This window comes from Piliocolobus tephrosceles, chromosome 1 (genome assembly GCF_002776525.5).
Source record: "Piliocolobus tephrosceles isolate RC106 chromosome 1, ASM277652v3, whole genome shotgun sequence".
NCBI classification, from domain to species: domain Eukaryota; kingdom Metazoa; phylum Chordata; class Mammalia; order Primates; family Cercopithecidae; genus Piliocolobus; species Piliocolobus tephrosceles.
The window spans coordinates 91811406-91826310 of NC_045434.1; the positions used below are offsets into that span (position 1 = coordinate 91811406).

General features: G+C 42.7%; 1 protein-coding gene across 30 annotated transcripts in view; it reads left to right on the forward strand.

Moving 5' to 3' along the window:
• The window catches only part of UBAP2L (ubiquitin associated protein 2 like), a 52341-nt gene that overhangs the window by 2856 nt on the left and 34580 nt on the right, over nucleotides 1–14905 (forward strand). For 20 of the 30 annotated variants that reach the window (XM_031936153.1, XM_031936159.1, XM_031936155.1 and 17 more), the window contains exons 2-6: nucleotides 1707–1836; nucleotides 3912–3989; nucleotides 5237–5347; nucleotides 13915–14083; nucleotides 14519–14614. In XM_031936153.1, the coding sequence (XP_031792013.1) occupies nucleotides 1747–1836; nucleotides 3912–3989; nucleotides 5237–5347; nucleotides 13915–14083; nucleotides 14519–14614 (544 nt within the window). In that variant the 5' untranslated portion in view covers nucleotides 1707–1746. Of the gene's footprint in view, nucleotides 1–1706; nucleotides 1837–3911; nucleotides 3990–5236; nucleotides 5348–13914; nucleotides 14117–14518; nucleotides 14615–14905 lie in introns of all 30 variants that reach the window. The other 10 variants (XM_031936156.1, XM_023213840.1, XM_023213843.1 and 7 more) reach the window with 1 other exon arrangement.

Here is a 14905-nt window from a genome sequence, read left to right on the forward strand (position 1 = left end):
TTACAGTAGTGGGTTGGAAATGACTATGCCATATTAGAAAGTTCATCTTAGAGCCGATTTTTAACAAAATAGTTTTCCTCTCGTCTTGATATATATACATATATATGTGTATATGTAGTCTTGTTGATGTGGATTTGGGGTACTTGGTTAAACAACTTTTTTTTTTGTAAAATTGAAACTTGGCTATAATGCTAACCTGGGAAAATGGGCTACTGTGTAGCAAATAATCCTTTCTAGCTTGAAATATTTATGGGTCTTTGTGTGCCTATATGTGTAGGGGGAAGAGGTAATGGCTTAAAAATTACCTGAGAAGCTGACTTAAAAAAATCTTTCTTGATGCAAAGACCTGTGTAACCTATTGACGCAACTTGATGAAGAATTTATGCATAGAAAAAGTCAACTTTCTCTGTAACATCCAAGAAAATCAGATGAAATTCACTTCCCTAATAGTTAATCCTTGCATATTTCTTTAGAAGTCCTTCCTCCCACTCGAATCCAGTAATATCTCTGGGCAGTCTAGAATTATGCTGTATAAGGTTTCATTAACAAGAAAAATTAAATATAGAGCAGAAAAGTATAAACTTATCCTCTTTGGAAGGGAATAAAGGCAGAGTAACCTATTATTTTGAGCACTCCATCATATGATTAATGTTTTCTTTTGTACTAAATGCAGCAGCTGAGATTGCATTATAAAACAAAGTATGAACTAAAGGAACTTGAGTTCAGTAGAATCCTTCATTGTTAGAAGTCTTGTAACAAAAACTATATTCTGGTTTGGGGAAAGCCCTGTGTGTTCTGTGTGTCTTTAAAGACTCAACTAAGTCATCTTGCCAGCATTAAGGTCTCAAGTTTAAAATGATTTCCTAGAAGCACTTTCTTCCAAATAAAACTTTGTGCTAGATGCTTTTGGTTTGAGACAAATTTGAGATTCCTTGTATATTAAGGTGAGTGGTGGAGGGTAATTGCCATTCTGGTTTCTTGAAAATGTGGACTAGGAGACCAAGAGAAGCACCTGTGAAAACAGTGTGTTGGAATCATTTTCCAGAGAACAGAGATTCTGGACAAAGTCATTGGGGCTAATATGTACCCTGTTGAAGGCTGTGATTTAAAAAAACAAAAAAACCCCACAAACACAAAACAAACCCATAGCATACTGAGAGAGATGAAACTTGAGGGAGAAAGAAGAGTCTAGACTTGAACTTGTGCTTTCCCAAACAATGGAGGTCACATGCAGCTTACATAAAAAAGGTCGTAAGGCAGGTAAGGCTGTTTTCTTAGGTGATTGAATATAGTATTTAAAATTATTTTTCTGGAGTGTAGACTAATTTCCTTCCTGGAAGGCTTTTGTTTCCAGACATTACTGATTATCTTTACTTCTGTCAAAGGTACTTTAGATGCTTTCACCTATATAAAAGGCTTTTGATTATTAGCTAAATGTAAAGTCTGCTTATAGGGGAATAGTAACCAAACTGCTGTAACTTCTTTAAAAAGTCACTTACACATGCTTTATACATTTCTTGTTACATAAAAATGGATTAACAGCCATAGCTCCTTAAGGAATTGATCAAGCTAATTATGTTGTAAGAATAAATGAATCTTGATTTGTTCCTTTGAAGAAGTGAAAGTGTTTGGTGCTGAAAGTGCTGGTGAGAGAGTTAACATATTTTGCCCACATTTAATACCTAATTTTCTTTTAAATCTTTCAGTATTCTACCTTGTAAATACTGTTATTTGTATATACTGTAAATGATGACGTCGGTGGGCACTAACCGAGCCCGGGGAAACTGGGAACAACCTCAAAACCAAAACCAGACACAGCACAAGCAGCGGCCACAGGTAAATAACCCAAAGCATATGGATTTGTGGATAGCATTGCCAGCTGATGCTGGTTTCCATGCAGTACAGCATCATTCTGTGCTTTGAACTGTTGGTTTAGGTTCCTAATTTTTGTTTTCTAGTCCACTTATGTTCTGATAACTGTTCATGACATGCTGTAAGGCAGAATGCTTACTTTTTTGTTGTTTAATGCTGCATTATGAGGCTTAGCACTTTATTATGGGTCCTGTGCTTTTTATCTTTTTTTTTTTTTAAGATAGGATCTCCCTTTGCCTAAGTCAGAGTGCAGTGGCACAGTCACCTTTCATTTGTAGCCTCAACCTCTGGGGCTTAAGTGATCCTCCTGCCTCAGCCTCTTGAGTAGGTGGGACTACCAGTGCACAGTACCATGCCAGGCTAATTTTAAAATTTTTGTAGAGATGGTAGTCTTGCTGCGTTGCCCAGTCTGGTCTTGAACTCCTGGGATTATAGGTGTGAGTCACTGCCCGGCTCTATAACTCTTAAGATATTTAAGATAGCATTTCCCTTGTCTTAGCTGGGCCGTTTTAGCAATACCTTTCTGTTTCTTAGACCTTCCACCTTGATATCTCTTTTTTTTTTATTTTTATTTTTTATTTTTATTTTTTGAGATGGAGTCTCGCTCTGTTGCCCAGGCTTGAATGAAATGGCGCGACCTTGGCTCACTGCAACCTCCGCCTCCCGGGTTCAAGCAATTCTGCCTCAGCTTCCTGAGTAGCTGGGATTATAGGCGTGTGCCACCACGCCCAGCTCGTTTTTGTATTTTAGTAGAGACAGAGTTTCATCGTGTTGGTCAGGCTAGTCTGGAACTCCTGCCCTAAGGTGATCCACCTGCCTCTGCCTCCCAGGGTACTGGGATTACAGACATGAGCCACTGCACCCTGTCCCACCTTGATATCTCTCTAGCCAGCCTTTTCCATTCCAGATTTTATCCTTTGCTCCTCTTTTCCCCAACTTATCTTTTATTTTCCTATCCGGTCCCATTGAGGCCTTACCTGATTGTTCCTTTCCCACAAGGAGCTGGCAGCTTCACTGTTCCTTCAAAATTAAATGAAACACCTTAGAGCATTGCTCAATTTTAAGTTTTAAGGAGTAAATTAATCTCTTGGATATTAACTTTGACATAGATATATTATTTTTCTCATGTCAAGTTGATGTTAGTTGGTATGTAATGTGAATGAATTACTTATATTTGATTATGGTCAGATAAATTGAATATGTAAGACTGGAATTTTCCCCTTATGCATTTTTCTTTCATCTGTGTTTTCAAGTGAATTTCTGGTAGAATTATAATATTTAGATGGGGCAGTAAAATTCCTAGTATCTTAACATACACTGGATATACAGAAGATATGTTGAGTGTATCTTCAGACTTGTAGTATTCTAAGCTCTAAGAATAAGAGGATGGTGTTGGTTATCACAGAAATAATAATAGAGTTTACACATGGTTTTGTAACTTAATATGAATTAAGGGGCAGATGTTTCAGAGTGGTTCTGTGATTCTAAGACGGAAGTCACTTTAACTGTGAAGATTGGTGAATGAGTTCCTTACTCTTTCTGTAATAGTTTCACTCAATTTTTGTCATTTTACTGATTTAAGCATCTTTTTTTTTTTTTTTTTTTGAGATGGAGTCTTGCTCTGTTGCCTAGGCTGGAGTGCAATGGCGCTCTCAGTTCACTGCAACCTCCTCCTCCTGGGTTCAAGCAATTCTCCTGCCTCAGCCTCTGGAGTAGCTGGACCTACGGGTGTGTGCCACCACACCCAGCTAATTTTTGTATTTCTAGTAGAGTCGGGGTTTCACCATGTTGGCCAGGCTGGTCTCGAACTACTGACCTCGGGTGATCTGCGTGCCTTGGGCTCCCAAAGTGCTGGAATTATAGGCGTGAGCCACCACCCGCGCCTATCCCTGATTTAAGCGTCCTAAATGGTGCTTTATTACTTGCTCATTTGTTGCAAGGAAAAGAAAATTGGGGCAGTGGAGACGGACGCAATAGGTTTTTGTTCTCTAAACTGTTGCCTCATGATTATGCTCTCTTGATCTCATCTCAATTCCTAGGCCACTGCAGAACAAATTAGACTTGCACAGATGATTTCGGACCATAATGATGCTGACTTTGAGGAGAAGGTGAAACAAGTGAGTGTACTACTAATTTACTGTATGCTATGAGAAAAGATACCAGGATTAAGGCATAATCAAATACCATAGATAGATGCCAAGATACTTTCTCCTGTAGGTATTGGAAGAATTTTCACCTGAAATATAATAGGTCAGGCCAATAAATAAGTGTTTTCATTCTCTAATTTATTGTAACCCTTTGTTTTTTTTTTTTTTTTTTTTTCAGATGAAGTCTCACTCTGTCACCTAGACTGGAGTGCAGTGGCATGATCTTGGCTTATTACAGCCTCTGCCTCCCGAATTCAAGCAATTCTCGTGCCTCAGCCTCCCGATTGGTTGGGATTACAGGCGCTTGCCACCACACCTGGCTAATTTTTTTGTACTTTTAGTAGAGATGGGGTTTCACCATGTTGGCCAGGCTGGTCTTGAACTCCTGACCTCAGGTGATCTCCCTGCCTCAGCCTCCCAAAGTGCTGGGATTACCGGGGTGAGCCACCGCACCCCTCCTATTGTAGCCCTTTGGATAGATACTTTGTTTGGAAATTTTATCTTAATTTTAACCTCTTGCCTGTTGCTGATGCCATTTTGTAGAAACTGAGCAGTTGTGGATATAGGAAATGTGGAAATTCATGCTGAAGCCTGTGTGTTTCAGAGTTTGGTTCTATGTTTGATGCTTAATTGCTTTGTAAATACTTTTGACCTCATCCCTGAACCACAGATGTTAATATTTGGCTTTTGGAAACAGAATACCAAAATTCTACGTTTTCCTGTTTTTGGGGGTAGGGGTGGTTCTGGAAAACCTGCTAGGCAAATTCTACATCCTTTTTCTTTCTTTCTTTTTTTTTTTTTAATTTTGAGACGGAGTCTTGCTCGGTGGCCTAGGCTGGAGTGCAGTGGTGCGATCTCAGCTCACTGCAACCTCCGCCTCCTGGGTTCAAGCGATTCTCCTGCCTCAGCCTCCCAAGTAGCTAGGCTTACAGGCACCCACCACCACACCTGTATAATTTTTGTATTTTTAGTAGAGACAGGGTTTCACCATGTTGGTCAGGCTGGTCTGAAACACCTGACCTCAAGTGATCCACCCACCTCGGCCTCCCAAAGTGCTGGGATTATAGGCATGAGCCACTGTGCCTGGCCCTCATCTTTTGCTTTTTAAACCTGTTTTTTTCAAAGTCAGCTGATACCGTTTCCCTTCACCTAGTTTCCTTTCATTGGGAGTGTGAGCATAAGCCTGTTCATGATGGTTGCTCTTTTTTCTCTTTCAGTTGATTGATATTACAGGAAAGAACCAGGATGAATGTGTGATTGCTTTGCATGACTGCAATGGAGATGTCAACAGAGCCATCAATGTTCTTCTGGAAGGAAACCCAGACACGGTAGAGTGCTTATAGAGTGTTCTAGGACATGGGTCCTCAATTGGGAGGCTAGTAATATTCTAAAAGTAGCAAGTGGCAACACACCTTAAAGCAGAGCACCTTTTTCTCGAAGTAAAGTTGGGAACTTTCTTGGAGATTGTTCGCCTGAAATTACTCGCCTGAAATAAATTATTTATTCCAGGCTAGTGACTTGTTTTCAGGCTGTGGGGTTAGGCTGAATTAGAGGTGCGATTTGATAGCCTTGGATATTGCTGTTGAACAAAGTCACACACTATATTTGATTTTGGTTTTGGTGTTTTTTTTTTTCCTATTTATTTATTTATTTTGAGATGGAGTCTCGCTGTGTTGCCCAGGCTGGAGTGCAGTGGCTGATCTCAGCTCACTGCAAGCTCTGCCTCCCGGGTTCACGCCATTCTCTTGCCTCAGCCTCCTGAGTAGCTGGGACTATGGGTGCCCGCCACTGCGTCTGGCTAATTTTTTGTCTTTTTAGTAGAGACGGGGTTTCACCGTGGTCTCGATCTCCTTACCCGCCCACCTTGGCCTCCCAAAGTGCTGGTGTGAACCACCGCGCTTGGCCTTTTTATTTCATTTTATTTATTTTACATATTTGATTGTGAATTCAGGACATTCCCCTCAGTATCAGCTTTGCATTGCACAATACTGCTTCATTGCCTGAACTTATTTCTGTTGAGGTAGCAGAGAAACAAGCTTTGTAGCCTGCTGACCATCCCTGGAGATGATAGGGGATATCTTGGAGGATCTCTTGACCTGGAATTTAGACGAGTTGCTTTCACTTCTCCTTCCCATTTCATGAAAATTCTGTTTTTGTGCTTGTCTTATGTTTGTAGCAAATTGTAATCTTCTGACTGCCTTATTAACCTTCGCAATGTTCCTGCAACGCTTACTAGAGAAATTTTGTTTCTTTAATAAGCAGTGTATTTTTATTATTATTATTATTATTTTGAGACAGGGTCTTACTCTGTGGCCCTGGCGGGAGTGCACTGACATGCTGCAACCTCCTTGTCCTGGGCTTAGGTGATCCTCCCACTTCAGCCTCCTGAGTAGGTGGGACCACAGGCATGGGCCACCATGTCCAGCTGATTTTCCTGTTTTTAGTAGAGCCAGGGTTTCTCCATGTTGCTCAGGCTAGTTTCAAACTCCTGGGCTCAAGTGAGCTGCCCGCCTCGTCCTTTCAAAGTGCTGGGATTATGGGCATGAGCCACCGCACCTGGTCCAGTGTATTACTTTGAAACCATTTTCATTTATTGGGTCTTATACTGGGGCTCTTTGGTTGGGATAGATATTAAAATTCATCCTTAGAGATAACAACTTTTTTTTTTGTTCCTTGAGTCAGAGTCTTGGTCTTGTTGCCCAGGCTGGAGTGCAGTGGTGCGAACCTGCTTTCTGCAACCTCCACCTCCCAGGTTCAAGTGATCCTGTGCCTCAGCCTCCAGAGTAGCTGAGATTACAGGCATCTACCACCACACCTGGCTAATTTTTTTTTTTTTTTTTTTTTTTGAGATGGAGTCTCTCTTTGTCTCCCAGGCCAGAGTATATCCCTGCTCACTGCAAACTCCGCCTCCTGGGTTCAAGCAGTTCTTATGCCTCAGTTTCCTGAGTAGCTGGGACTACAGGCATGCACCACCATGCCTGGCTAATTTTTTGTATTTTAGTGGAGACAGTGTTTCACTATGTTGCCCAGGGTGGTCTTGAACTCCTGAGCTCAGCCAATCCTCCTGCCTCGGCCTTCCAAGGTGTTAGCATTACAGATGTGAGCCATGGAACCTGGCCTCAGATACAACAATTTTCTGATACTAGAGTCACTCTAGCTAAATGCAGGAGGTTTGTCAATTTCTTTGAGACAATGGAAAATAATAATGGAAAACTTTTAAAAACAATTGAATTTAAATTGGTGGATTTTTTTCTTCAAAAGTGTAGTCCTGGATTAAATTTTACACTATTGACCTTATTTGAATATTTACTGTCTGGCCAATCAAGATATAATGCTTTTGATTTGTTTTGGATTTACTCTAGAATAATTGTCTCTAGATTTTATGGGGGGGAGTGAGGTGGGGCTATTTATGTTTTTTTAAAAGTCTGAATGTTTTTTCACATATCACATTTTATCTTACCTCCCAGCATCTTCTGTCTAGTGCTGTAAGGCTGATGTTACACAGTATCAAAAAAGAAAATAAGCTGGAGAATATAGGTTTATGCTACGAATAGACCAGCTACTAGTGAAACCAATGGGAAGCAAAGTCAGCTACCAGGGATGTTGGATGTATTTGGGTGGGTGAGATAGTTTCAGAAAACTGAGGGTGCCTTTCGGAAGATAATAGTAATTCTTTTTCCTTATAGACCCATGTGGTGCCAGCAGCAGATGTGCATACAGAGGAGGGAGAAAGGTTACAGTTTCCTGAAACTTGACAGGTTTTGAGACAGTAGCATAAATTCTAAAAGCTGTTTTGAGTCTAGCTTCCAGAGTGTTCCTGGTGTATATTTAGCTATAGGGTTGTTCTAACTTACTGTGAGCATAAAATGACCCACCAACAATAATGTGTAATAGGCTTGGGTTGGAAGAGTAGGCAGCCACAAACTTCCAAGTCCTGCGTAGGTAGTCTTTTTAAAACAAATGAATTAAGAGTTGGGTTCTTGGCCCTGTCACCCAGGCTGGAGTGCAGTAGCATGATCACTGCAGCCATGGACACCTGGGCTCAAGCAATCCTCCCACCTCAGCCTCCTTAGTAGCTGGGACAACAGGTGTGTGCCACCACACCGTTTTTTTTTTTTTTTTTTTAAAGATGCAGTCTCGCTCTGTTGCCCAGGCTGGAGTGCAGTGGTGCGATCTCGGCTCACTGCAGCCTCCACCTCCTGGGTTCAAGCGATTCTCCTGTGTCAGCCTCCCAAGTAGTTGGGACTACAGGCGCCTGCCACCACGCCAGGCTAATTTTTGTATTTTCAGTAGAGATGGGATAAACATTATATTGGCCAGGCTGGTCTCAAACTCCTGACCTTATGATCTGCCCGCCTTGGCCTCCCAAAGTGCTGGGGTTACAGGTGTGAGCCACTGCGCTCGGCCTATTTTTTATTTTTATTTTTTGAGATGGAGTTTTGCTCTTGTTGCCCAGGCTGGAGTGCAATGGCCTGTTTTCGGCTCATTGCAACCTCTGCCTCCCGGATTCAAGCAATTCTCCTGCCTCAGCCTCCCAAGTAACTGGGATTACAGGCATGCACCACCACGCCTGGCTACTTTTTGTATTTTTAGTAGAAATAGAGTTTCGCCATGTTGGTCAGGCTGGTCTTGAACCTCTGACCTCAGGTGATCCACCCACCTCGGCCTCCCAAAGTGCTGGGATTACAGGCATGAGCCACCGCACCTGGCCCCAGCTGTTTTAAAAAAAACACACACATTTTGAGAGGTGAAGTGAAGGTCTTGCCGTATTTTGCAGCCTGGTCTCAAGCACCTGACTTCAAGCAATCTTTCCACCTCTGTGAAATTATTACTTTAGTAAACTACTTACTATGGACAATGGACTCTTTGTAATACGTAGATATTCTTTTATTATATACATATACATATTTTGAAATGGAGTCTCGTTCTGTTGCCAGGCTGGAGTGCAGTGGCATGATCTCGGCTCACTGCAACCTCTGCGTCCCAGGTTCAAGTAATTCTCCTGCCTCCGCCTCTGGAGTAGCTGGGACTACACGTGCGCACCACCCCGCCAAGCTAATTTTTGTATTTTTGGTAGAGACAGGGTTTCACCATGTTGGCCAGGCTGGTCTTGATCTCTTGACCTCATGATCCACCTGCCTCAGCCTCTCAAAGTGCTGGGATTACAGGCGTGAGCCACCACAGCTGGCCTACAATTTTTTTTTTTAATTTAAAATTTACCGGCTGGGTGTGGTGTCTCACACCTGTAATCCCAGCACTTTGGGAGGCTGAGGCATGTGGATCACTTGAAGTCAGGAGTTTTAAGACCAGCCCGGTCAACATGGTGAAACCATGTCTCTACTAAAAGAAAAATTAGCCAGGCATGGTGGCATGCGCCTGTAATCCTAGCTACTTGGGAGACTGAGGCATAAGAATCGCTTGAACCTGGGAGGCGGAGATTGCAGTGAGCCAAAATCAAGAGCCACCACACTGCAGCCTGGGTGACACAGTGAGACTCTGTCTCAAATATATTTAAAAAATAATAAAAATAAAATTTACCATTTTAGCCTTTTTTCTTTTCTTTTTTTCTTTCTTTTTTCTTTTTTTTTTTTAATCCAAGGCAGTGTTTTGTAATCCCAAAATGCTGGGATTACAGGTGTGAGCCACCGCACCTGGCCCTGTTACAATTTTAAATTTAGTTTTTTTGAACTTAAAAAACTTTGTGGACTGGATTTGATTATGCCTGTAATCCTAGCACTTTGGGAGGCTGAGGAGAGAAGATCGCTTAAGGCCAGGAGTTTCAGACCAGCCTGGCAACATGGTGAGATCCTGTCTCTTAAAAAAAAAAAAAAATTCAAAAATTAGCCGGCTGTGGTGGCCTGCGCCTATGGTCCTAGCTACTTAGGAGGATGGGGCAAGAGAATCACTTGAGAGCCCAGGAGGTGGAGGCTGCAGTGTGCCATGATCACACCACCACACTCCAGCCTGGCTATAGAGTGAGACCTTGTCTCTTAAAAATACTTTTATTATGGTAAGATATATTACATTAGACTTATTTTAAAATGTGTAATTCAGAGACGTTAAGTACATTCATAATGAGTGTGGTCATTACTACTATTAATTTCCAGAACTTGTTCATCATCCCAAATGGTAATTCTGTATCCATTAAATAATAAATCTTCATTCCTCCCTGTTCCCAGCTTCTAAGTAACCTCTTCTATGTTCTGTTCTGTTTTTCTTTAGTATATGTGCTGCCGAAGTGAGCACTTATTTTCTTTAAGCAAATCTCAGAACTGTGTGAGACCGTTCTGTTTTCTTTTTTCCTTTTTTCCTTTTTTTTTTGAGATAGGGTCTTCTGTCACCCAGGCTGGAGTGCAGTGGTGTGATCATGACTCACTGCAGCTTCTGCCTCCTGGGCTCAAACAATTTTCCCACCTCAGCCTCCCAAGTAGCTGGGACCACAGGTGTGTGCCACCGCACCTGGCTAACTTTGGTATGTTTAGTAGAGACAGGGTTTTGCCATGTTGCCTAGGATGGTGTCAGACTCCTGGCCTCAAGTGATCCACCCTCCTTGGCCTCAGAAAGTGCTAGGATTATAGGTATGAGCCACCATCCCCGACCCTGTTTTCTATTTCTATTTGCCTGTTTTAGATATCTCATATAAGTGAAATCATGTAATATTTGACCTTTTATTTCTAACTTCCTTCACTTAGCGTAATGTTTCAAGGTTCATCCATATTGTGACATGGGTCAGAATTTCATTCCTTTTTAAGGAATGAATTCCATTGTACATATATGTGGCATTTTGTTTACTCATCAGTGGGCACTTGGAATTATCTGGAAGTTGTAGACTTAATACTTGATTCCCTTAAGTTCTTCAACATGCTTCCCCTTAAAGGAGGATACTCTTTTACCTGACCATAGTACTATTATCAATCCTGATAAGGTTAATAATTTTATATTATCTAATACTCAGCCCATATTCTGAAAGTGATTAGATACTAGGTAGCTGTTACTGAGTACTAGGGCCATGATTGAATTTGATGGTAAGATAATAAAGATCTGAGGCTGGGTGCGGTGGCTCATGCCTGTAATCCTAGCACTTTGGGAGGCCGTGGCAGGTGGATCACGAGGTCAAGAGGTGGAGACCATCCTGGCCAGCATAGTGAAACCCCATCTCTACTAAAAATGCAAAAATTAGCTGGATATGGTGGTGCCCTGTAGCCCCAACTGCTTGGGAGGCTGAGGCAGGAGAATCACTTCAACCCGGGAAGTGGAGGTTGTAGTGAGCCAAGATTGCACCACTGCGCTCCATCCAGCCTGGTGACAGAGCAAGACTAAGTCTCAAAAAAAAAAAAAGAAAAGAAAAATCTGATAGTGTTGGTGTTTGTCCTGGAAGTTTCATTTGTATAGGTTTTTTGCAAAAGTATGTGTAAATCAAGGTATGCATTTTTTAAAAAACTTTTAGTTTACAGTGCTCATTTTCCTGAGGAAGAGTGTTTTGCAAGGGTGTTTAGCTTATTTTCCTTACCACAGACTTTCCCTCTTGCAATTAGGAACGTATCATAGATATACATTTTTCACTGGGGAAAGTTAAATTGACTGATAACAATTTAGGAAATACAGGGAGAACACTGCAAGTAAAACCTGGATGGAAGGCTTCCTATAATCAGTATCTCTTGGGGTCAGGGCTGTGACTGTTGTTTGGTCTTCTTTTATTTTTATTTTTATATACTTTTTGAGACAGGGTCTTACTCTGTCACCTAGACTGAGTACAGTCGCATAACCATGACTCACTGCAACCTCAGCCTCCCGGGCTCAAGTGATCATTCTGTTTCAGCCTTCAAGTAGTTGGGGTGACAGGAGTGTACCACCATACTTGGCTAATTTTTAAATTTTTAGTAGAGACCAGAGTCTCATTTCGTTGCTTAGGTTGGTCTCGAACTCCTGGCCTGAAGCGATCTTCCTGCCTTCACCTCCCGACCTCCCAAAGTGCTGAGGTTATAGGTGTGAGCCACCACACCTAGTCTTATCTTTTTTTCTTTTTTCTTTTTTTTGATACGGAGTCTCGCTCTGTCACCCAGGCTGGAGTGCAATGGCAGGATCTCAGCTTACTGCAACCTCTGCCTCCTGGGTTCAAGCAATTCTCCTGCCTCAGCCTCCCTAGTAGCTGGGATTACAGGCACCTGCCACCATGCCCAGCTAATTTTTTGTATTTTTAGTAGAGATAGGGTTTCACTATGTTGGCCAGGCTGTTCTTGAACTCTTGACCTCAGGCAGTCCACCCACCTCAGCCTCCCAAAATGCTGGGATTACAGGTGTGAGCCACCGTGCCCAGCCCTTTTTTTCTTTTTTTTTATCTTTGAGAGGGAGTCTTGCTCTGTTGCCCAGGCTAGAGTGCAGTGGTGTGGTGCGATCTCGCCTCACTGCACCCTCTGCCTCCCGGGTTCAAGCAGTTCTCCGCTTCAGCCTCCTAAGTAGCTGGGATTACAGGTGTGCACCACCACACCTGGCTAATTTTTGTATTTTTAGTAGAGACAGGGTTTCACCATGTTGGCCAGGCTGGTCTGGAACTCCTGACCTTGTGATCTGCCTGCCTTGGCCTCCCACTCCCAAAGTGCTGGAATTACAGGTGTGAGCTACCGTGCCTGGCCACCCAGCCTGATTATTTATTTATTTATTTATTTATTTATTTATTTATTTATTTTGAGAAGGAGTCTCGCTCTGTTGCCCAGGCTGGAGTGCAGTCGGGCATCACAGCTCACTGCAAGCTCCGCCTCCCGGGTTCACCCCATTCTCCTGCCTCAGCCTCCCGAGTAGCTGGGACTACAGGCGCCTGCCACCATGCCCGGCTAAATTTTTTTGTGTGTTTTTAGTAGAGACGGGGTTTCACCATGTTAGCCAGGATGATCTCGATCTCCTGACGTCGTGATCCACCCACCTCGGCCTCCCAAAGTGCTGGGATTACAGGCGTGAGCCACCACACCCGGCCATCAGCCTGATCTTTTAAATGAAATTGCTGTGTGTGTGTGTTTGTGTGTGTGTCTGTAGGTAGTAGCTATAGTTGTTTTCCTCCTAAATTTATGGGTGAGATTAGAGAATGTGCCCAAGAGTAGAATGCTGCTCATTCATTCTGAATTCATAGGTAACTTTTTGAAACATTGTTTTCTTTTTTGCTTTATTTGGTATGAATGATGCTATAAAAAGTTGTGGGTCACTGACTCTGAAGGAAATTAGTGTTTTTTTTGTTTGTTTGTTTGTTTGTTTTTTTAGCCCAGGAAATAACACTTGAAAGATAAGGACCAATAACTTGGTCCTTTGACTAATATGCTTAAGTGACTGAATTAGATAGAGGTCTTTGTAATCCTCTTGGAAGTGATCCCGGCAATCTGTCTCCTATAAGTACCTTCCCTACAAAAAAGACTGGGCTTGGTGGCTCACGTCTGTAATCCCAGCACTTTGAGAGGCCGAGGTGGTGGATCACCTGCGGTCAGGAGTTCGAGAGACCAGCCTGGCGAACATGGTGAAACACTGTCTCTACTAAAAATACAAAAATTAGCCAGGTATGGTGTTGTGTGCCTGTAATCCTAGCTACTCGAGAGACTGAGGCATGAGAATCGCTTGAACCTGGGAGGCAGAGGTTGCAGTGAGCCAAGATCACGCCACTGCACTCCAGCCTGGGCAACAGAGCAAGACTGTCTCAAACAAATAAATATAAAATAAAAAATAAAGGACTTTGCTTTTGGTAGCGATGTGTATAAAATACTTAAACAGAAGTAAAAACAAACTAATGGAAGTGTCTTAGACATGGATGCTGAGTGGAGAATGGTTAAGTCAATCAGTTGTCCCGCTTTCGTCTCTGGTGTCCTGATAGCACTCCATATTGATTAGATATGAATGCTCTACCCTTCTATAGCATTCCTGGGAGATGGTCGGGAAGAAGAAGGGAGTCTCAGGCCAGAAGGATGGTGGCCAGACGGAATCCAACGAGGAAGGCAAAGAAAATCGAGACCGGGACAGAGACTATAGTCGGCGACGTGGTGGGCCACCAAGACGGGGGAGAGGTGCCAGCCGTGGACGAGAGTGTATGCATGGGGCTTTATCAAAACCAGCTGTGGGTCAGTAATGTCTAGACTCTAGGGATGTGCCAGGGCCCTGCTAGGCAGGACCCAAGAACCATTATATTATCCTTTTGCTTTTCTTGCTATCATCTCTTCTGAGACCTTGACATTTCTTGCATGTAGCCTTTTCTACCAATAGCCACCAGTCTGGCATGAGATTACCTTGTAGTCATTTGTAAAGTTAAATATGACTTGCAGCTCTCCGTTAAGGCACATTACCATTCTCTGAGTGACATGTTCCCATCCTTCTAGCTCATTTTCTCTTCGTTGTTTTTTTCATTCCCAATACCATATTACATGCCATTTATATATTTGTATATATCTTGTTGACTGTGCTCTGGCCATCTGTGGTTTGGTTTTTTTGTTTGTTTTGTTTTTTAATTTTTATTTTTATTTCAGTTCGAGGTCAGGAAAATGGATTGGATGGCACCAAGAGTGGAGGGCCTTCTGGAAGAGGAACAGAAAGAGGCAGAAGGGGCCGTGGCCGAGGCAGAGGTGATCAGTTTGTTGGGGGATGGATATTGGGGACAGGTTACTCTTTATTCATTAGGGGTCTGCTTTATTTTTTGTTATTAGAGGTAGTCTCACTCTCACCCAGGCCGGAGTGCAGTGGCCCAGTCATAGCTCACTGCAGGCTCAGACTCCTGCACTCAAGTGTTCCTCCTGCCTCAGCCTCCCTAGTAGCTAAGACTGCAGGTGGCTGCCAGTATGCCTGTTTTTTTTTTTTTTTTTTTGAGACAGAGTCTCGCACTGTAACCCAGGCTGGAGTACAGTGGCGTGATCTCA